The 20645-nt window shown below is 49.2% G+C and overlaps 1 protein-coding gene across 5 annotated transcripts in view; it reads right to left on the reverse strand.

The window, feature by feature from the left end:
• The window catches only part of FLNB (filamin B), a 74579-nt gene that overhangs the window by 15663 nt on the left and 38271 nt on the right, over positions 1-20645 (reverse strand). For 2 of the 5 annotated variants that reach the window (XM_072876242.1, XM_072876239.1), the window contains exons 12-32: positions 20436-20629; positions 19977-20090; positions 19283-19426; positions 18812-18935; positions 18395-18555; positions 17759-17849; positions 17336-17505; positions 15022-15139; positions 14047-14309; positions 12828-13425; positions 12423-12596; positions 11834-11996; positions 11287-11447; positions 9974-10141; positions 9272-9361; positions 8321-8444; positions 7894-8050; positions 5971-6160; positions 3809-4056; positions 1188-1290; positions 146-286 (exon numbers count right to left, since the gene is read on the reverse strand). In XM_072876242.1, the coding sequence (XP_072732343.1) occupies positions 146-286; positions 1188-1290; positions 3809-4056; positions 5971-6160; positions 7894-8050; positions 8321-8444; positions 9272-9361; positions 9974-10141; positions 11287-11447; positions 11834-11996; positions 12423-12596; positions 12828-13425; positions 14047-14309; positions 15022-15139; positions 17336-17505; positions 17759-17849; positions 18395-18555; positions 18812-18935; positions 19283-19426; positions 19977-20090; positions 20436-20629 (3696 nt within the window). Of the gene's footprint in view, positions 1-145; positions 287-1187; positions 1291-2008; positions 2084-3808; positions 4057-5970; positions 6161-7893; positions 8051-8320; positions 8445-9271; positions 9362-9973; positions 10142-11286; positions 11448-11833; positions 11997-12422; positions 12597-12827; positions 13426-14046; positions 14310-15021; positions 15140-17335; positions 17506-17758; positions 17850-18394; positions 18556-18811; positions 18936-19282; positions 19427-19976; positions 20091-20435; positions 20630-20645 lie in introns of all 5 variants that reach the window. The other 3 variants (XM_072876243.1, XM_072876244.1, XM_072876240.1) reach the window with 3 other exon arrangements.

A 20645-nucleotide genomic window follows, 5' to 3' on the forward strand; every position in this document is an offset into this window, starting at 1 on the left:
AACGGTAAGATGTCCCAGGCAGTTCTTTCTCCAGAGTATACAAGCCATAAGCTATAGCTTATAAGCTATAGAAACCTCAGCAGGGAGCAGATGCACCAGCAGGACACTGCGCTTGGATTTGTGTTGCCTGCTTTGTCCGACTCACCTGGGATGTGCTTTCCCATATATTTTATGTGCATTTCATGCAGCCCGACCTCAGTAGGAGCGTATCTCACTGTTACTGTGCCGTCTTTGTTATCCACAATATCTGGCGTATCCGTCTTTCCGGAGGGCATGTGTACTTCACCTACAAAAAGCCACCGTGGGAGTTACAGGAGAAGCTGCCTGCTTCCCCTCTCCCACCCACAAAGAATTGCCTAGCCATTTTAAACAAGCATTTTAAATTGTTAAATTCCTTACCCACAGGCACAAATAGGAGACTAATGGGAACACTAACCAGACATGTTTTCTACTTAAACTACATGAATACAACGCAGTGGTAGACATCTGGCAAACAGTCCTGTGACCTTACAAACTCTACAGGCAGGGCTGTTTGCTTCAGCCACTGAAATCTGCACAGCAAGCCCCAGGAAAGGCACCGATCTACCTCGGCACAAGGCGCTCCCTCTCCTGCGGCTCTTTTGAAAAGGAAAAAAAAGCAAAGATCGACTGTCCCTTCAGCAGGGACAGCCCAGGGCTTGGGGTGGGACCGCGGAGCTAGAGGGCAGGAGGGGACACAGCCCGCGTGTGCAGGAGCTCAGGGCAGCCCGGGCGTCACTGGGGCGATGCTCTCAGCTGCCAGACCTGTGGAAGAGCCTGCTCTGGAGAAGGGACGCGACAGGAACGCAGGACTAGGCTGTTTTGCAGCATCTGCCCAAAACAAATAACGGAGCTTATCAAGGATGCACGTAGCTGCTCCAGAGGGGGAAAAGCAGCAACAGGTCCTACAGCGCAGCAGCTCACAGCCTAGCGCCGAGGACCACGGCAGCACCAAGAATCCCCTCAGTTAACTCAAGCCATCGGCGGGGCGTACCCTACTCACCCGCAGCGGGTGCCACTTGATGTGAAATTAAACAACTAAGTTGCTTGCAGGATACGATCCTCCCCCACACGCTGTGGTCTAGACCACCCAGACTGTTAACTGCAAATGGATAAACACGCTAACAAAAAGCGAAACCTCCCCGAGAGGCTACGCGTACTCCAGGTACCTGTTATTTCTCCTTTCCTTACGGCAAAAGGGATAACCATATCAAAGGGCCTGAATCCCATGCCGTTCATGTCTCCAACCGGGACATAAGCTTCTTCCGTGACCTAAAAGCAGCAAAAGGATGGGTCACTTCAAAGGGGACGGTAGACCCAAACGGACCCAACTCCGCTGCGAGCACAAGCAGAAGAGAGCGTGCGGTGATTATCGCAGCCAGCCACAGGACTGGGCTCAACCAGAGCAGTGACCGGCCAAGCTCTCCTTCGTAACGCCCACCACGCCGCAGAGCAGAGCGAATCAAACGCGGTGCGAGTGGAAGACATGCTGGAAAAAAGTTAGAGATAAAAATGGAACACAAAGGGATGGAAGACAATGTAGCGCACGCAAGACCCAAAGTGGCTCCGTCTGAAAGGATTTAGTTGCTTAAGGCCTGGAAGAGAAAGTGATTTTTGAATGGGGCAGAGTGATTGCAACACGAAGTGGACAAAAGAAACAAGTTTCACAATGCGACTCTGGACTCAAGACACTGTGCTGTTTTATGGAGAAAACAAAGCGATGCACTCAGGTTGCTTTTGCCAACAGTAGACATTGCAGAAGTAGAAGCTGTAGGTGTAACGATCCTCTTCGGGTTTAAATGAGAGTTTATTTGGAGACTCCCTTCAAGCAGCAAAGAAAAAACAAGGTCTGGATCCCAAGAACAACTGATCAAACAGAAAGAATGAACGCAATGACCAGAGCGATTCAAGCAGTCCCAAGAAGCAGGCTGTCATCTGAAATGGAACACAGATGGGGGAAAAACAGCTGAAAAATGTAAAAATTGTGTACCCAAGGGCGGAATCCGGGGGGGGAGGCGCCCACTGGCTCCTGCGACCGCACGGCAGCGTCATCTGCATCTACAGCCTGGGCAGGGGTAAAGGCAGGTTAGGTGTTACTCTGGCACGGAGGCATTCCCACCTTTCCCAGTACAGAACGCACAGCTCCTTCCAGCTGCTCAACACCTTCCTCCCACCGCACAGCCCTCCCAGTCCTCTCGCCATCATAAGGGCCTGGATCCAGCCAGGGAGCTGGGAAACTGCCCCTGTCCGCAGGCACGGGGGGAAGCCGCCAGCGGCACAGCAAAGGGACACAGCCAGTACATGGCGTTGTTGGGAGCTTGGGCGGGAAGCTGGAAGGCAGCGCTTAAACACTGGTGGAACTGAATTTCAGAGTTGCTTTTTTTATGGGACTGGTGCAGGGAGGGAAGCGAAAGGTTTAAGCCTAAGACGCGAGTCCCCAAGCGCTGCGCAGCTCGGGGAGGCAGGGGAGCCTGCCGCCGTGGGAGGGCTGCCGCCGGCTCACGCGCTTGGGTGAATGACCCAGCCCACGTCCAGCCAGAGCCGCAAAGCTATTCTCCCGATTCATAGCTGGGACAGCGTCGTCAAGACACCGAACGTGCGTGCCAAGAGCACGACTTGCAGATTCCCATCTCCCCCGCTTGACCCAACGAGAGCGGCTGGGGCTGACGCCCACGCACGCAGCTCCAGCGGGCTCAGCCGCCCCAGCTCCTCCTGCCCCTGCGCTCCACTGCAACCCACCCTAACAAAATAACCCGCTGGAAACTTAGGCATGGAAAACTCCACTAAGAAAACCAACGCAAAACAGAAATACTGCTGTTTCGCCGTTCTCTGTCCCCGGCTGAGACACCCAAGTCAAACACGTAGTGTATCAGTCAGCTAGGAAGTGGGAATTTTGGCTGGCTGGGAGCGGGCTCCCTGACCTCGCGAGGCATTTCCTGCGGTGGCCTTCGAGCAGCGACCGAGGGAGTCGTTTTTCTCACGGAAATCTTTGGAGATGCCGGTAGCGATCTGCCAGGGTGGCGGGTACGAAGAGCCGGCGTGCCCAGCCCCAGGGACTCGCTCGCGGGCTCCGGCCAGGCTCAGCACAAGTACGGCCGTGTGCTTTCACGGACTGAGATGTGCCGGAGGCCGCCTCGGCTGAGATTTCAAGACCAAGACTCGTTTTGCCAACACCGAGAGCCGTTCTTCACGCGAAGGGCTTCTGTGAGCCCCGAGAGGCACCCAGTCTGCCCCTCGGGGAGGCCGGGGTTTCGTTTGCTTTTTAAACTTAAACGCGCTGAAGTACTGCATGTTGGAAGGAACATAATTAGAAGGAGGGGGATTTGGCTGTAACAGTTTAACTAGCACTTGCAAATCATTTTTAAGTGTGAGCTAACAGCCTGCTTCCCTGGGATCTGTCAGCAGACCGTTCCTTATTTTGGGGTCAACGTTATAAAGAGTGAGAGACGGACAAGTCAGAGCACTGTATCTGACAAGGGCTGAAGTAATTAGTCGTAGAAGCCGATTACAACCACCCTTACATCATTTAGAAAAAGAACTACATGGTCAGGAAATGAAAAATGGATTTGTTCAGAGAAGCCAAGTCTTCATCCTCCGATGGCTTCTATCCCTCTTCACTTAACTGTATTGCCTGCTCAAAACAAGCCCTGCAAGTAACAAGGATTCATTAGCTCCTGTTAGTCTAATAAATGCCTAAACAAACATTTACACACAGAGTTAACCTATCACTAAATAAAACGTGGCAGCAGGAATCCGAGTGGGAGGTATTTTTGGAGCAGAGCTGGCTTACCATGACGGTGAAAGGACTGTTGGGAATGTCCACCCCACCAAAGCGGACATAAATCACATAGGTTCCTGGTTTGGCAGCGGTGTAGAAGATATCGTAAGTCCCGTCCTCGTTTTCAACAACATCTGCTTCAGCTTCTGTCCCATCTGGCGTCAGGACGGTGCACGTCACTTTTCCCTTCCCTGCTGATTTGGCGTCTACCACAAAACCAACCTCCTCACCAGTCTTCACAGTGGGTGCAATTCCAGGACCTACAAGGCAATTTTCGTTACAGAAAGCGTTCAGAGGACGGTTTTCCCAGGCAGGCTGCCCGCGAGGCGCCTGGGAAGCACGGCACCAAAACGCCGCTCCCGGGGACCCACAGATGTGGTTTTGGGAGCAGATGTACAACAAGGGACGTTCTTAGCGTTGGTCAGCACAGCGGCATGCCAGAGCTGGCCACCGGCTCTCCTCCTCCTCTGCAATCAGAGAGGCTGGATGAGAACAGAGGGGGAAAAAAAGCTAAGTTTGAAGCCAGCAATGCCTTAACCCATCCTCTTATCGTCATACTCCTTTATGCAGAGCCAAAGGCACTATCTTCTGCCCCGGCCAGCGACTCGGCTGTCACTGCTTTAACGTAAACCTCCCTGGGTAAGCAGCTACAAAAGAGCACGGTAGCGGCCTTGGCCACGTTTCCTCCTACATTACCCACAAATGATTTTCCACTGTTCTGCCACACATCCCTCCCCCCCCAAAAAGTCATGAAACAATGCCCAAATTGTAGCAGTCGGATCCAGCCTGAAGAACACTGTGTTTAAATGAGAACTATTAAGTCTTATTTGCAGTACATATTTAATACTCCTGCTTTTGACCGGCACTTGTTACCAGGTAAATGGCTCATTTTCAAGTGGCAACAAACCTGCCGTTTTAATACCTTGACGGCATTCCAGCATCTACTCCTACGGCGACTGTATTTCAGCTTTCCAGCGGAGAGTCAGAGGCACTTCTTGGAAAGGGGAAATTTAAGCTGGCACCTGAGAGTAACCTCCATCACAGTTATTTTGAATAGTTAGTGCCTTGAGTTACTTGGAAGAGTATCAGATTCAGCCATTAAGGCCTCTTTTAAACAAATTTTGAAGCAAAGGGGATACCTGCTGGCTCTGTGTTTTCCATTGTGCCAGGAATACATTTCTGTTTATAGCAGGCTTGAAAGCAGCTCTGCTGAACCAGCTTGCCCTGGATGGGCACCGGCTATGCTCTAACTGCACGATGCAGGTCAGCACAATGCCCAGACACTCGCACAGGTCTACAAGCACAGATTAAGTTTCCCTGCTCAATTTGGTCTTGCCTAATTTATTTATTTTAAACTCGGGGGATTTAAGCATTCAGTGGCATTCTTGTAACTAGCTCCTGTCACTTCTGCTCCCTGCCACAGCCTCCAGCTGGCTAGGAGGTGGCAGCGTGCCACGGTGGCCAGCCCACAGCCGTGCGATGACCACCCATCCCGAGGACGGGTAAGGATCGAAGCTGTAAGGGTGCTCCTACGGCAACAAATCTGGAGGCTCTCCCCTACACCAAGGCACCGATTTTTGAAGCAATGATATTTTTGAGTTGTAGTAACATCTTATCTTTCCGTTCTCTCCTTCCACCTATGCCTTCCAAAAGTCTGTTCAGACCCTGGTCAACCCTGACCAGACAGAAAAGCAGCAGAAACCTCCACTAATAACACCCAGCCTGAACAGGCTTTGCTAACGCCGAAGCGCACGGCCAGCTATCTACATCCTCAGAATTAGTTCTGTTCTTGCTCAGAACGAAAAGCCTCTTGCAACACTCGCAGTGCAAGGAGCATGCTGCAGCGAACATGCGCAGATGTGTTATTTTGAAGTCAACCTCACTGCAGTTCTCAGCAGGATTTATCTAGGCCAAAATAAGCATCAGACTTCGGTTGCATCTGGCTGTTTATAACAACCCAGGCAGTTTGAAAGATTTTGGTAGAGACTGCGAGAGATTCCTGCTCACCCGCAGGGTGGACACTTCTTTATCTTTAGGAAAACCCCTCTTGTAAGAGCAGCCAGATTAGCCAAGTCTCTGGCATCTTCTACACCCGTTACATCAACTGTACCACGCTCAGAAGGCAGCTTTACACCAAGTACAAACAGCAGCAGCAGAGAGGAGCCAACGCTCACCTGTGGCCAAACACTTGCTGGCATCCCCAGCTGGAGATGCCCGGATCCGATAGGGAGAAGACGGGATATCATCTCCACCGTACTTCACACCAATCGTATAGCGGCCCGTTTTGTCAGGGACATAGGTGACTGTGTAAGTGCCATCCTTGTTGTCATGAATGTCCACTCTCTTGGGTTTGCCCTCTTGGTCCTGAGGAATGCAAACCAGAAGATTTAGGCACTATGAAGTGAGCTATGAATTCCTTTAGCAGGGCAGCAAATCCGTTCACAACCATATCTAGATAGTCGCAAATAGATAGAGAACTGCAGCTTTTTGAGGGTTAAATATATTTCACTCAAGGACTAGTACCAGGAATAGACTATTAGGAGCAAAAAGGTATCAGGCCACTATACAACAGTCAGTGCTATCATTAACTACCCTTTGTTCGATACAAGAATGTTTATAAGATGCAGCAAGCCATTTTAATGAACTTTATGTTCATTGTAAGAAGTTTTAGGCTTCATTGTCATATCGCTGCTGGAACTGAAGAGCACTTCCCAGGTCCCTGAGGCACAGACTGGGAGGCAGACTGGGCAGCTCTGTCCTGACAAAGCACTGGGTAGCTTTGGCCAGATGTTCCCCGAAAGGTTCAAGGTCAGGGGGAAGCATTACTGGGGTCTGCCGTCAACCCCCCCGCATGAGGCATCCAGCTCCTGACGCACTGCAAGGCCCACCGTTAAAAGCAGGTCTATGTAGTCCCTTCAACTACCATTTCTACACTGAATACAAGAATTGAAGAGATGCAGAGACAATACAGATCTGAGCTTCAGCATCAAGCTTTCATATCTACAGCCGAGATCAGCACTGTGCATAATGTTTCCGACACAGCTACTCCCAGCCTCAGCTTTCAGTGCAACTCATCAGCTGCAACGCATGAAGCATTTGAGAAAGTCTTCCAGGCCCGCTTACAGGGAACCGCATGTTGACCCCATTCTGTATTTTATGACTTAACGCTGCCTGGGGCACAGTATAAGCTGCAAAGGACTTGAGATTTTAGGTACAGAACAAAAGAGCTCACTTCTTTCAGGAAGGCGTGAGAAACGTTTGACATTCAACGGCTCAGAACAAGCAGCAAACAAATGCTGTGAGGAGGATCACCTATGCACTCCCAGCATGCAGGACTTGTGGAACTTGATCTTCAAAGCCACAGCCAGGCTGGGAGCTCTGCTAAGCATTTTGGATCCTTTAAGAGCATACTTGCATGCCAGAATAAAGGCAATTGCTTTGCTGCACCTGAACAGACAGCGGGACAGCAGGGGAGCAAGAATGCAGGAGGGCAAGTACAACCGGCCATGCCATGACCTAGGCATGCCAGAGCTGAGCAATGTGCTTTATGGCCCACTAACCAGGGACCTATTTGCTGAGGCCACAGAGTCCAGGCACCAGAAATTTCAGGAAGAGCAGTAACAAAGCCAAATAAAAACATTCCTGTAGTATCTCCTTAAGCAGCGTATGACTTTTGGCAACCTTCAGGGAGACGTGTTTGTTAACTTATCATCATGTAACGCTCAGTGTGGATGTTATCTCATGGCCTTGCCCAACTACACTGCTAGAAGGCTGTCTCCATTTCAAATTCCAGCATTTTCATAATCTTACAAGAAACTATTTATCTCATTTGGGGCATTTGCAGAGCATAAGGTTAACAAAGAGCCAAATATAGCATGGGTGATGACTAAGACAGAAGGCTCATAAAAGCAGCCTCAAGAGCTTCACAAACACAGAGTGCAAGACTTTCCTGTACCAGAGCTTAAGGTCCAGCCAGCAGCCCAGCCTCCAGGACACTGGGTATGTCAGGGTACAGCTGTGGACACTTCTGATGGGAGCCACTCACGCCCACCTAGAACAACGTGTTTCCGCTCCTGCTTGGTTTTGTCGTTACTTACAGTGATCTGTACAGCCAGAAGTCCCTGCCCGGCATCCTTAGCATCCACAGCAAACTCCACAGGCAGGCTGGCAGGTATGCCATAAGAACTGAGACCTGGTCCGCTCGCCGTCACTTTACTGGCATCATACGTAGGAAGCACCTTCACCTTGAAGGGACTTAAAGGGAAACCTGTTATTGCCCCCTCCTCCCAAGTCAGTGGCTGACAGGTACTGCAGTACACGCCGAGGCGTGGATACACCTCCCTACGGCACCTCTGCCACGCGTGCAGCAGGCTCAAACCACCGCTGAACCCTGAAGTCACGCAAGGAGCCGCACCGGTTAAGCGGAAAGGACCACAGTGCGCCCTTAAACGGTGCTCTGTGCTGGGAGAGCACGGTCAGGTCATTAACTCTTCGGTTCATCTAAGTTTATCTTCATCGCCTTACCTGCGAGGAATCTCTTCATCAGCATATCTGACAGAGATCATATAGGGTCCCTCCTGCGTAGGGGTGTACAGCACCGTGTGGGTGCCATCTCCATTGTCTACTACATTAACAGGCTCCACAACTCCTAAAAAAAGCAACAGACGATTTTCTCAGCTGCGCTATTAAAACTCAATTCCTCACCATCCATTTGCTGCACAAAGCTCCAAGATGCACTGCTCATTTACAGTTTGCAACAAGCTAAATTTCTTTTTTTTTTTTTTTTTGAATGAAGGCAATGGGCATGGATCAGTGATCAGTTTCCCTTAGTTTGTATTCAAGAGCCATTGACTTGAGATAGATTTGTTATCCACCACTCTCTGGGCTCCGTCTTCTCGCTGTAAACAAAACTAGCATGAAAATACTGGAGAAAAATCTGCCTTTCTGTACAGCCCAAGTCAAGAGCAATTGCTCTAAATACACTGCAGATCTTTCAAGAAAGAAAATGAGTAATGGTTATAATTGCCTGAACTATCATTTACAAGATTACATACTGTTACTGGGATTCACTGCACAGAACTGAGCCCTAAAGCCAGTCGGAGCGTAGCATTCACCAAGGGAGTCTTTCACAATCAGGCACCTGGAAAGGCAGGCTCGCTGCCGAGGCAGGAGAGCCCTGCAAGCTGCCAAAGTCCTAAGAAAGCAGGATCAATTATTTCAATTTGCATTAAGCTAAATCTACAGCAGATTACGTGACATATCGGTTCAGATCAACACACAAAGCAATCTACAATTACAAGTTGGCTTTAAAACACAGGAAGGATTGGCAGTAAAGCAAGCGCAAAAGAAACGTATAGTTGCCATGCAAAGCCTAAAAGCAACATCGTTGGTTCCCACTCCCTCCTCCAGATGATTCTTGCTGTTGCCAATTGGATTTCCGAGCCAGAATTGCCAGTAGTTAGTGAGAGTTCAAACCTGTCTCAGTGTCACCCTTCGGATCACCTTTAAAGAAATCCGATATCACTTTCAAGGGGGAGCGCCATCCCTGGGAATCCGTCTCATCCACTAGAATTAAAGAAGGGTTACCTGAGGGGCACCCGCACCAGCGTGACCTAACACTCGCGTGGGGAAGCAGCTCTCGCCTCCTAGCAAGGCGAGACTCGCGGCCAAAAGGTACTCGCTGCTGAGATACCGTGCCACCGAGACACAGCCTCTTAGGCTAACGCAAACATCACGAACGCTGTTGCTTGAGGGCCTTGCTGCTCTCTGGGGACCACTGAGGGGTTCCACCATGCTTCAGAGGCTCCTGCAACCCAGCGACACAGGTTTCCCAAGTCACCATTCACGTGTAAGACTCAGGATGTATTTTCTGATGCCTAAATCTAAGCCACAATTGTTCACCAGTGATGGTTACTCATGTCACTTCTCCCAGCTCTGAAGATCAGGATAAAGCCATCGAAGACACTGCCCAAAGCAGCACTACCTAGGACACAGTTCTCCTCCCTTTACAGCACGACACACGGGTCAGCTGTCAAGGTGCCCACGCCGGATGAAGAGGAACAGGGGGAAATGCTCACTCGAGCGGTATCACCACCTCTGCAAGCAGGGCCAGGACCGTGTCACCCACCCACAGGCAGAGATGGGGGCACAGCTGCATGGAGTACCGCGGGTTCTTACCTCTGGGTCCTGCCACCACCACCTCAAGGGGTGCTACCCCTGCCTTGCTGGTGTCTACAGTGAAGGACTGGGGGATTTTGGCTCGAACAGCTGTTCCCAGACCTGGTCCTGCTATCTTCACCTTGCTGGGATCCACAACATCCTTCACAGGAACCTTGAAAGGACTGCCTGAAAGTTAACGCAGCAAGTGTCAACACACCACAGAGTTAACAGTTACAGGAAACCAGAGGCCTCTTTCCCTACTTTTCCTTGGGCTTTTTTATTACTATCCCTCAACCTCAGGCAGGAATGACAACCCCACAGCCTCCACGCCACTTCTCTGCTTCTGCAAAAGCCAGAAGTGTAATGATGGTGCTTCCACATTTTCACTGTCTACTCAACAATTCAGTTGCGGTCCATCTGCTTCTCACACCTCAGAAAAAAATATGCATGAAAGAAGCCAGAAGTGCAAACGAAGCGTCACGCAGGCACTTGTTTCCTTCATATTTTACCAAGTTCAGTATGTTGACAAATAAAATGTGACCAACAGGAAAGAATCGGCTCACTCACAATGTCTAGGAAAGAATACGTAGATGTATGCTGCATGACAGCATGCAAGAACTCGAACATTGCAGCAAAATGTGTCTGGCATTTAGGAGCATTTAATTCTTGGTATCAAGCAAAACATCATTCTTTTAATTGTGAACTGCTGGATGCCAGATGTACCTGGAACATTCCTTAGACCTACTTTACTTCAGCTTAAAGTCCAGTGCAAATGCACACACAGGTAATCTGGTTTAGGAAACAGTTACTATGCTTTCTGCAGCAACCAAAACTTGCGGTGTTTAATATCATCCTCATGACAAGCTCACCCATCAGACCATCTTACTGCAGAACAGAGTCTTGAAGGCATCCACATACCAAAGGGCTATTTTCTTGACCTAATGTACCACGCACCACTTGTGCATAATACCAGTTATTTGTCAAGGGCTAGCGTCCCTTTCCCTGTCCCACCCATCTCTACCCGCTCTTCTCTTCCGCGCTGCGGGTGCTGCAGTCTGGATGAGGCTCCTCCACATCCCCACAGAGGCTGTTTCAGAAACGAGAAGAGACGGCAGCCTTTCCTCAAAACCGCTGCACCACAGCACAAAGTGCTCCGCGCTTCCCCCCCCGGTGTGAGGAGCAAACCCCACCGCTGTTTCTGCCTGAATTCCCAGGAAAAGCAGAAAGTCAAAACCGCGACATCCCCCAGCACGAGTGAGACGCAGCCGAGGCACCGAGTCCTTAGCTCAACACCTTCCCTCTTCTGAAAGCCACTGAGCAAGAGCTCTTACCAGGAATATGCTCTCCCCCGTACGTGATGTTAACATCGTAGTCTCCTGGAACGTAAGGAACATACTCGGCGCTGCAGCTCCCATCCTTGTTATCTTTACAGCTAATTTTAGACTCTGAAGGTCCTTCAACAGTTATTCCAAGGCCACCAATTCCTGCCCCTCTGCAAGACAGAAACACACTGTCAGAATTACCTGCTTCTAACAGAAGCTTCGTAGCCTTCGCGTGCTCTGGCTGCATTTTTACCCTTACTGGCAAGGCAGTAACCTGACTTCTCACGTCCAGCCTTCAGCGTGCTTTGGCATGCAAAGCTGTTCAGCATAACCTCACTCGCATTTTCCTAGGATTTTACCCTCAAACACTAATTGACCCCTAATCTCTGCAGAGCAGAGTGCTCAGTACACGATGAGGCAGCACACGCAGTAATCAGAAGGACGCAGCTTGGCCTTCTTATAAATACTTGTACTGGGTTTAGCATCCTGCCTCGCACTGCCCACTACGCTCCTCCCTCCTTCAGATACTCCTTAAGGATCAAGCAGGCCCGGTTACCTGGTGACAACCGAAAAGGCGTTTGGCTGATTTGTGAAAGCTTCTTTGAGTCCGGGTCCTTGTGCCTTCACACGTGATGGATGGCAGCCCTCCGACACGTTCACTCTGAAGGGACTGTTTGGCACAGGTACGCCATCGTACGTGACGCTGACTGTGTGCGGACCTGTTAAGAGCAGTAAAACACATCCTGAATTCCCTAAATATTCTCATCGCTTAGCATGGCTTCTACAAGATGCTACAAGACTTAAATGTCAGTATATGGGTAAGAGCTTCCTCCTGTATTTCACAAGACTTCACTAGTGTTTCATAACCGAGGTGCCATCTACGCACTGTTCTTCTGAAGCCAAGTTACCATAAAAGTCAGTTATTCAAGTTAAAATAGAGTTACTTCCGGCAGAATTAGCTTCTCTACCGGCAAAAATCTTGCTAAGATGCCAACAAGTTACTGGCAGACCTCAGCAGTTTGCCAAATGAAAGTGTCAGAAGAGCTGCTTACTCGTGGTTTTCCTCTCTCAAGTGAAAAAAAAAAAAAAGACCACCCCAAACAAACAAACAAAAAAAAGCCCCAAAAAGCCAACACCGAGGTTACCCTTTTCAAACGGCGTGTACTCCACTGAATACGTTCCATCAGCATTGTCTTGGATGAGACAGTCTGCGGGGGAGCCGGACGGGCTCGTGATCTGTGTCCTGATGTGGTCGCCACCAGCCTTCGTTAGAGGTCGAGCATCCACAGTGAACTCGGCCGTAGCTTCTCGGAAGACATCTGCAGGATACGTTTTGAAAAGTCACTTCAAGAACCGCATGTATTTCCGATGAGAAAATGTTTTGTGAATCAGCATGATAAACAACTCATTTGGGAACATAACGAAACACCCCCGTCCGAGGGTCACCATGGGAACCCCCCAGGCCATTACAACTTGTAACGCTCAGAATACTCTGTGCGGGATAAAGGACCGCACATCCTACAAACTCTGATAACAACAGTTATTCTCACCTTTCCCTTCCACTCCTGGCCCAAACACTTTAACTCTGCTCGTGTCCACAGCTGGCTCCACTTTCACTCGGGCTGGGAATTTAGGCACTTGCTCTCCTCCGTATCTCATCTTGATCGTGTACACGCCAGCTGAGAGCGGCACATACGTTACAACATAGGTCCCGTCTTTGTTATCGTCGATCTGGACCTCGGCTTTGGAACCAGCATCCGACACCATGTCCACCCGCAGGTCCCCGGGACCCGCTTCCGTGCAGTCGACATTCAGCAACCCTGCCTCACCCACTTTACCACGTTCCAGACCCGGGCCCGTGGCAATGACTTTAGAGACATCAAACGGCATTTCTATGTCTGCCTTAAACGGCGAACCAGGAATGTGAACTTCTTCGAAGAGGATGTTTACGAAATACTCTCCAGGCTTCGTAGGCAGGTAGGAGACGGAGCAGGTTCCATCGCCGTTGTCCGAGCATTCAATTTTAGCTTCACACGGGCCTTCTACCGTCAAACCCAAACCTCCAGTTCCTGCCCCTTTGGTATCTATCGTGAATTGGGCTGGTTTTCCAACGAGGCCCCCTCGAAGACCTGGACCGTGTGCTTTTACCTAGAAGACAACATGCAGTTGAGCTAAACTCATTTTTTCATGTTAACTAGGCAGTCTGTGCTGGCAACAGACTTGTTTGTATGTGGGACTCGATTAACAAGCTCTTAAAAATACACAGAAAGCAACGCCTGCTTTGCCACTCCTCCCAGTTTTACTGTGAAGTTGGTATCTCTCCTCCAAAGAGGTTTCTAGGCAAGGATATTCATACTCTCACCATAGCTGTTTTTATATAGCCATGGGATATAAAAGGTAGAAAAGTTAAAATATTTGATGGCTGTACACACGTTTTTCTTGAAGTCTATTTCCTTAGAAAGAAGCATCTCAATTAATACAGTCGAGATGCTCATGAGGCCACCTTCTATTACATTAGGAGCAAGACTTGTATTTGCCACGCTACGCAAGATGCTTGCAGTATTCTTAAGTAGTTCAACGTTTTTTCAAACACAGCGTTATAGGAATGACTTCCACGAGTCACGGAGCCTGCAAAAGGAACGACTCGGCGCTCTGAGTAAGGATGTTTCCAGGTCTGGTTTGGCCAAAGCCAAGCCAAGTCTCATGCAATAGCCCACAACTCAGTTTTCAGGCATCAGCTGCTGTTACAGCCCTAAACCGTTCACTCACCTTGGAGGGGTCGGGAGGCAGCGTGGCCTCCACAGTATAGGGGCTCCCTGGGATCGGGTTGCCGTCGTAACTCACATCCACCACGTACAGTCCTTCTTCCCTTGGGACGTATTTCGCAGTGCTGCACTCCTTACCCAGAACCGGTTCCACCAGGCATGGCACAGCTTTCCTCATAGGACTGGAAATATTAACATCCAGTTTACCTTGCCCACCAGCTCCTTTGGTGTCAATGACAAATTCCTGATCCTTCCCTACTTCCACTCCTGAAAAAAGAAAACACCCATATTACTACGTTAAGTACTCAACATCAGACAGTGCTCCAAGAAACCTCTTGTGCACACACCGCCGAGGGAGCAAGCACCGGCAGAGCCCTGCTCAGCCTGCATCCCTCCGCACGCAAGAAAACCTGCCAAGCCAAACAAAGGCATAAACAAGTGCTTTGGTTAATTGGAGCTGCAAAGCTACAGTGCTCAACAAGCCTGTAAGACGTGGCCTGACAGGATCAGAGGATCATTTCAGGAACACAACAATATTTCACAGCCCTAAGTTCTTTTGCTTTTAGAAAACAAAGAGACTGCCTAAATGACATTCTGCACTGTAGCGGTTACATATATTTGAACAAACAGCCATCTAGCTCCAAGGAAACCAGACTTCATCAGCAGGTGCCCAGCCTGGTGAAGAGCCCAGCTCTGTTCACCACAGGGGACTAAACCCCAACACATGCTTTGTCCACATTGCTACGTAATCTTTGCCAAAAAAAAAAAAATCATCTGAATGGAAATGCAGTCCTCAAGAGGACCAGCTAAGTCAGAGTGGTCAAGCTATAAAGTTGGAGCTGGTTGATTCCCAACTGTAGCAAGCTAAAAAGAAGATTGTTTTGCCCACTTCTGTTCCAGCAGGACATGTTGGCTATTGCCCAGGCTCAGGAGACACTTCAGAGGCAGGCTATGGGGCTCCCAGCCCAGAGGTACTTACTGTTTTCGAGTCCATTGACTTTAACTTTGCTTAGGTCTAGCGGAGCAGCAACGCCCACAGTGAAAGGGCTTTTAGGGATAGGATCACCACCGTAAGTTACCAAAACCTTCATTGGACCCTGGTTGGAGAATTTACAAGTTAGCTCAGTTCCTCACTTCACACAGACGCGCTAACATCCGAGCGGGACGCAAGCACTTCACCTAATCCATTTTAGCTGACCACAGCCAAACTTACTGCTTTACGGACTCTCAAGCTCTCATCCCACTGCAGCCCTTCAAAGTATTAAATGGTTTTTATTTAATGCAGGAAGAGAGAAGAAGACAGTTCTTTCCAACATTTCATTAGACTACATTCAAGCTGCCTGGCAAAGCCTCCGGCTCAGGCTGGCTCCCACCCTCCCGGCGCTCAGACCCGACAGCTGAATGAATGTCCCAGCGCTCCAGACCAGGTATCCCCTTCCACCACACGGAGAGGCCAGGCCAAAGCCAAGCCTGCAAAGAGGCCGTATTATTACAGCATCTGAAATACCAGGGTTTTAAGCTCTACAAGTCAGAAAGATTAATGCTCTTGTGTATTTTGGCTGGAATACCGCACAGCCATGGCAAGCTCCAGCCCACAATGTGTGCTCCTTTTATTTCTCTCCTACCGCAGTCCATATTTTAGCTATATTCACTGTTTGCTTACTTTTCTTTCTTGGCCGGTTCAGCTCCCAAGTGAAATAATCATGGATGTTTCACGCAAGCTAGTGAATAGCTTCCATGATTATTCTTGGTTGTTTTTAGAAAACACACACACGGGTAGCTGTAGCAACACCGCGAGATCGATAAGGCTGAGTAAACAGCATTAAACCAAGGCTCCTCTGCTGCTGACGCGACCCCTCAGGAATTTAACCACCCAGTCCTTCCTTCCCCCACTCTTCAGAGCCCAGAGTCCCATTCGTACGCTACTGCTTACGAACCCGAGAAAGACAGGGTCCAGGAATGACCTACGTGCTCGCAGCCTGGAGGGACAACAAGGCTACTCTAATTACTGTGCACTCCATTTTCATCTTCTCTTTTTAACCATTGCTTTCCTGCCACTGCTGTCTGCGAGCATCTCCTGTAAGTCCACAGCTCCTCCGTGACCCAAGGTACTCCTCCAGATGGGAGACCCAAGTGGGAAACCTGGTTTGGGCATCCTGGCTTGTTTCACCACTGCTTTTCACGTGAAACATCGCAATCTGGTACTGCTCACACACACACGTGCGGAGTTCAGTCGGCTTTGCTCCCTTCCGCATATCAACCCTGACCGAACAAGCAAAAGCTTCTCCAAACAGGCATGCCGGCCACATCCTGAGATCATGCAACTGCTTTATCCAAAAACAAATGCTAGCTCTATGGTGCTTCCAAGAACGTTACTCCAGCATTATCAGATAAATAAGGCGACAGTCCTCCGTATCAGTCCACTTTTGTACAGCTCTGTTCAAGAAAGCTGGTGCAGGTGACCGAGTAGCTCGTGTGTTTGTTCAGCAGAACAAGAGCAGCAAAACACTTTCATCTCAGCGCTACAGCACCTACGTCTTCAGAAATACATGAGATGCATGCATTCTGGCCTTTAATGGCCCTTTACAAACACACAAGCACAGCATAAGGAAAAATACTTCTAGTTATTAGCTTCCACTTTCAGCTCTTTAATGGTGTTGCTAGGAAGCATGTGTCTGTGAACCAAAACGAGTTAGACTGAATTTTTTTCCAACCCAAGGGCAAACCTCAAATACAGACAAACGCTTTGACACATTTAATCTGCAGCCCAGCTCCCCTCCTCAGCACCGACTCCTTCGCTTTCCTACTGGGGAGCTGCTGCACCATCGCCCAAACGCTGTGCTTTTTGTCCCTGCTCCGGTTTGCGCTACAGCTCCTTTGACGACAGCAGCTTGCTGAGGGGCGGCACGCCGCAGCCCCGACTTTGCAGGACCGCGGCAGCCCGGAGCGGCTGGTGCAGCAGCCGGCTCCGTTTCAGACCCCAGGAAGGTTCCCCGCCTTTCCTCTTTGACTGGTAAGGTGTGGAACGGCAACGTGAGCCGTGCGCTACTGCTTCAGTATCTCACTTGTTCCCAGAAAAGAAGACAGTGACAAGCTATCAATAACTACCCTAGAAAACTGCGTTACTGCTTTCCAATCCCAATTATCCTGCAGGCTTTAGGGATCCCGGCGAACAGGACACCCTGGCAAGTTTTATCTGCTCGTTCCTCTGTGCACGGGTACCGGGGAGGGAGGTCACGGCACCACGGCAACATGAGCCGTTCGCTCTTGTATTGCTCAGGAGTCAGACCTACCTGCTGTATTGGAGTGTACCTAACAGTGTGGGAATAGTCGTAGTTGTCAATGATATCCAAATCTGCCACCACCTCTCCCGGCGCTGGGCTGCTGAACTGCACATCCACCAGCGCTTTTCCAGCTCCCTTGGTGAACACAGTGAAGTGCGTTGGCTTGCCATTTTCCACGCCTGAAGAAAAATGTTAATTCTAATTTATGCAGAGCTCGCATACAGAAACTCTTCCCAAGAGCATTCGGTCCCTATAAAGCCCAGTCAAGCAAAATGCCACGGGAACGCAGTCGTTCTCGATGGCCTGGCACCCCGCCCCGCTGTACCCAGGACTGCGCCACTGCATCCCGGCAATGCTCAGCCAGGCAGCGGCTACCCCGCAACAGCCCCTCGTGGTCCAGCACTGGCCACGCCACCCCAGCCCAGCTCTCACCAGTTTTGTTCAGCCCAGGTCCTTCAGCTTTCACTTTGCTGGCATCGTGTGAGGGGTCCACTTTAACTCTGAACGGGCTGGCAGGGATTTCCTGCAACAGAAACACAGCTCTAAACCGGGTCACTCTTCACTAGCCAAAGCGAGACAGATACTCATTGTAAGATACTTCTGCTTTAACTCCAGCACCATCCGGAGTAAAATTCTGCCTCACTTAAACACTCTGCGCTGCCTTATGAGTAGTATCATGCACAGTCTAGGGCAAAGTTAATAGGTGGACAGTTTGCAGGGGCCTCTCCCTTTTTTTTCTTTTTTTAAGGTAAACTTATTTTTATTCCCATGTTCCTTGGAGAGTCACTTAGGTTTTCTATCCTTTAGAAAGCAGCTTTGCCCCATCCCTGAGACCACGCTCTTTACGCCAGCCCAACACATCACATGCTTGAACTTCGGCGTCTCCAGCCAACCCCTCTCATTTGTGTACCTTCAAGTACTACAAAAGCGTTTTTAGAAACAGGGACCAGACAAAGTGCATGTGAGCTGAAATGGAAGGAGCCGGCTGTAAACTGGGATGTGCTCGGTGATCAAAGAGCAGATAAACAGACTCCAGAAACATCAGGCTGAAAAACGAGGATTACAGACCTCTCCTGCGAAAAGCACTTTAATAGTGTAGCGCCCGGCGGCAGGTGGTGCGTATTTCACTGTGAACGTATCATTAGCATTGTGGATGATGTCGAAATCTATGTCTTCTTCCTCATCACTGACCACACGAGCATCACACTTAATTCCAACACTGACATCACCTAGGAAAAGCAAAGGGAAGTTTTGCTACTGGACGGTACAGGCATTGCTAGCCAAACAGCCAGCACGTTCCCATTTCCAGCGCTGGTCAAGTCACCACGTTAACCGATGTAACGGATCACATCATAACGCACTGCAACGTTCTGCTTCCCAAGGTTTTTCCACGAAACAAGGAAAACCAGCACGAAACAGTACATAATCCCCCCCTTGCATGACCTGTGGTTCTGACACCGCAGCAAGAGCCCAGCCTGCCTTTACCTTCTCCTGCATCCGTGCAGTCAACAGTGAAGTGGGTTGGCTCGTTCGCTTTCAGGCCAGTTCTCTCCACGCCAGGTCCAAACACTTTCACTTTCTGAGGATGACTCCCTTGACCTATAAGGACCTACACACGGATTCACAAGGGTCAGAATCACACACGTGTCACGCTCGAGGTCACGGTCAAGTTGGAGCATTGCTCGGACAGAGGCTACAGGAAAACAGTACCAAGGTAAGAGTGAATTGCCCTGACTCCCCCAGGCTGCAGCTGGACTGACAGGAGACCTCTGACGTGTGAGCTTGTAAAAACAGAAAGCTTTTTTCAAGTGGATAGATTCCTAAAAAAAGGGAGCAGAAAGGCATGCCTCCTTGAAGTTCACAGAAGGGTTTTATCATCCTAGTTGTAATGACAAGTAGTTGTGAGCACGAACGTCCTACTTGGCTAGAATTTGTAATATCCATCTCTGTACTTACCCTAAATGGGCTATTGGGCACGTTGGCTCCTCCCCAGACAACAGAAATTGTATGTTTGATGGGTTTAACCGGCACATAGGAACAGGCAAACACACCATCAGGCTTGCCCTTCATCTGGATATTGATAGGGTTTCCTTCTCCATCCTAAAAAGCAGTAATACAAGCAGAAGGTTCAGGTACTTTAAAAATCTTTGTATCGTTTGAACAGCCCAAGACTGTTCCAAAATGTGGGTTTGTTGTGTTTTTTTTTTTCCAGAACTGCAGCTCAGAAATACTGAAGAAACATGCAAATTACACTCCTGCAAGCCTTCCTCATCTAACACTTGCTCATTCCTAACACCATCCTACAACACATATTTTAACAAGCTCGCCTGAAATTCACAGGCTGAGAGACACTTTGGGTGCTTCCAAATGACAGCTCCAGGAAATTACAGCTTGCTTGGCTGAGGAGACTCCAAGCTAGGAAGCAGAGCCATGTATTCCATGTATTTCATACGCCAGGGAGAAGTCACCTTCTCCCGAGTTCGGTTTGTTGCCTGACTACATTACACAGATCAAAGCACAGAGCTTTGAGAGAATTACACATGCCCAGAATTAAGTGGTGTGTAAGCGAGTAGAAATACTTAAGGCATTTTTCTCAACAGTATTAAAGCCCTTTTGCTGAAGTTTCACATAGCTGTCTTTGGCTTTTTACCTGTGCATACATCTTCAGAGGTGCTTTCCCAGCGTCCTTGGTTTCAACTGTGAACTCAGCAGGATTGTTCACTATACAGCCAGTCCTCTCCAAGCCCGGGCCATAAGCCTTCACCTAAAAAAAAAAAAAACCCAAGAGTCTTAGCTTGCAGTTCAGAAAGAGAAGTAAAACCAAGTGATTTATTTCTAAAGACTTTCCTCTTCCCACAAAACCCATGAAGCATGGGATACAAGTAGAGGGTAGCATAAAAGTTGAGAATTTGGACTAATTCAGCAAGTTTTCATTACATTAAATCAAAACCACAACACTGTTGTTAGAAAAAGACGCGTAATATCCGGCTGGAGCATGGCAAATTCAGAGCTTTAAGTCGAGGCAGCTTAAGAGTCAAGTCTCTGTTACCAGAAGCCTTCAGAAACATCTCTACTGTAGTTATGCCATGGGTGAACTCCTATACAGCACCTTATCCGGGTTGAAGTCTCCTGAAGCCGGTCGGATGAAGGCCATGTAAGGGCTGTCTTTTATGTCCTCGTCGTCGCACATGATGTGCACAGCATATTCACCAGGCTCTTTGGGCCAATACTTCACATCACATGAGCCATCATTCTTGTCATCACACTCAATTTTAGCCTGAGAAGGGCCTTCTATTGCAAAGCCTGAAAAAGGAACAAG

Source organism: Ciconia boyciana, chromosome 11 (genome assembly GCF_034638445.1).
Source record: "Ciconia boyciana chromosome 11, ASM3463844v1, whole genome shotgun sequence".
Classification (NCBI taxonomy): domain Eukaryota; kingdom Metazoa; phylum Chordata; class Aves; order Ciconiiformes; family Ciconiidae; genus Ciconia; species Ciconia boyciana.